The 2,224-nt window shown below is 64.7% G+C and overlaps 1 protein-coding gene across 1 annotated transcript in view; it reads right to left on the minus strand.

Annotated features, from left to right (window-relative positions):
* Window positions 1-419: 419 nt before the first annotated feature.
* FAM83H (family with sequence similarity 83 member H) overlaps window positions 420-2,224 on the minus strand; it is an 8,046-nt gene continuing 6,241 nt past the window's right edge. Inside the window, exons 6-7 of the mRNA XM_008056730.1 lie at window positions 1,408-2,223; window positions 420-1,356 (exon numbers count right to left, since the gene is read on the minus strand). Of these exons, the coding sequence (XP_008054921.1) occupies window positions 544-1,356; window positions 1,408-2,223 (1,629 nt within the window). The 3' untranslated portion in view covers window positions 420-543. The remainder of the gene's footprint in view (window positions 1,357-1,407; window position 2,224) is intronic.

Genomic DNA, 2,224 nt, shown 5'->3' on the forward strand with positions numbered 1-2,224 from the left:
GAGCCCTGAGGAGGGAACAGGTCCTGAGACAAGGAGAAAGGGAGGATGGGGCTGTCAGGACAGCAAGGGGGCAACAGAGCCAGCGGGCTGTGAAGAGAGGAAAACCCTGAGAACAAAAGCCCTGAGGGAACAAGAGACCACAGAGAGAATGGGGGATTGAGGCACAAAGAGATGGGTCCCTGAGGTGAATGAAGGCCCAAAGGAGACCTGAGCCCAAAGAGATGGTGGAGGCAAACGCTGAGTGAGGGGAGGGTGAGGGTCCTGTGATGAAAGTGCCAAGCAGAGAAGGGAGCTGGGAAGAAAGGCACTGGTGGCAAAGGTCTGGAGCTCCAAGACTGGGGAGACCAGGGGCAAAGGTGGGGACAGCTGCAGACAGAGTCCCAAGTGAGAACTGGTGCACTCTGCCAGACCCCAAACTTGCCTCCGCCATGTGTCTGGCAGATACCATCAAGCATAGGAGCGTGGCTCTCCCTGCCCAGCTGTTACCCTGGATGATTGTGGCAGTGATGCAAGCACCTGGCCTGGGTTGGTGGGCCAGGAGATTCACTTCTTGCCTTTGAATGTGCCCAAAATCTTGGGCACGAACTTTCCCACCTTGCTGTCCCTGGTGCCCTCCTCCACCGGGCCCTCCCCTGTCCCGGGGCTGCCGGCCTCCTCCTTTTTGCAGAAGACCTCAAAGCGGCTATACACTCGCTTCTCCTTGCGCATGCTCTCCATGCGGCGCAGCAGGCGGTCGCGCTCCTCCACGCTGGCTGGCAGTGTGCGGCTCAGTCGGCCTTGGGCTCCCAGGCTGTCCGAGCGGAAGATGGCTGAACACTTGTCCTTGTCGGACATGTCTGGAGCCAGGCCACCGGCAGCTGGTGGACGGCCTAGCTCTGGGCTGCTGTGGGCCGGACCAGGACCCGGGGCAGGGACCCCACGGTGCTTCTGTCCGTGGGCACTGATCTGCTCCAGAATGGCCTTTGTGTCATCCCGCAGGTTGCTACTGTACAAGGCATTAGCTGTAGCTGAGGCTAGGCGTGCCCGCGGGCCACGTTCCTCTCCTGCGGCAGCCTCTGTGCTGTCACCCCGGCCCAGTGATGGCCGCCGAGGGCTCTCAGGCTGCCCGTTCTCCTGCGGCACCGAGAAGCCACTCTCATCCTCTGTGCGCCGCTCACTCTTGGGGTTCAGCAGCTGCCTGAGGCGCAGGGAGCCTTTGCGCAGGACTTCCATGGGGCCACTCGCCACCTCCTCTGCAGACCCAGTCTTTGGAGACTCGCCAGAAAAGGTAAGGGTGAGGCTGCCCCTGCGCTCGGGCACGGGGGGCACCGGACTGCCCCTGCGCTCTGGCACGGGGGGCCCCGGGCTGCCCCTGCGCTCAGGCACTGGGGACACCGGGCTGCCCCTGCGCTCGGGCACAGGGGGCACTGGACTGCTCCTGTGCTCTGGGTATGCTGAAGTGGGGCTCCCCTTCTGCTCTATAAATCCTGTAGTTGGACTGCCTCTCCGAGTGGGAAACCCAGGTGTGGGGCTCCCCTTCCGCTCCGGGTAGGCCGAGGTGGGGCTCCCTTTTGGCTCAGAATGGGGCACCTGGTGTGCCCCGGGCCCCTCCAGAGGAGGCAGAGAGCTGTCTAGCCCTTGTGGGAAGGCAGAGCGGCCCTGGGAAGAGAGGAAGCGGGAGGGCAGGCGGTCGGTGCCGCTCCGGCCCAGTGTGTCGAGCAGCTGTGCCGCGGTGACTGTGGCGGCTCCCGGTTGCCGCTCAGCCTCCTGGTGCAGCTGCTGCGCAAAGGAGTCGCGTAGGTCGAGCAGGCAGCTCTCAAGGCTGCGGCGCTCGCCACCCATGCCACCTGGTGTCGACACCTCTTCCCGCCATGCCTGGGACACAACCGCCTTGCTGTGGCTAGCGACAGTGACAGCACCGCCCGCGCCACCAGGGTCACGGGCCGGGCCCTTGTACTTCTCCAGTAGCTCAGCCACTTTGGCAGAGGCAGTGGAGCGGACAGCCTCCCCACCGGGACCCAGCGTCTCACTGACTGTCTGCTCCTTGTGCAGCAACTGCACCTTCTCCGTGGAGGCCGCTGCGGCCCCGCCCGCGCCTTCGGCCTGAGACGCGCTGAAGATGAGAGAGGAGCGCAGCCTGGAGCTGCGCTGGATGAGCGGGTTCAGGCGAGAGCGGAAGGAGTCCTGCTTGACCAGGCCTGTCTCCTCGGAGCCCTCGCGCTCAGGGCCGTCGCCGCCGGCGCCG

The sequence above is a fragment of the Carlito syrichta genome, unplaced genomic scaffold (assembly GCF_000164805.1).
Source record: "Carlito syrichta isolate Samal-C Ts95f unplaced genomic scaffold, Tarsius_syrichta-2.0.1 Scaffold302450, whole genome shotgun sequence".
Classification (NCBI taxonomy): domain Eukaryota; kingdom Metazoa; phylum Chordata; class Mammalia; order Primates; family Tarsiidae; genus Carlito; species Carlito syrichta.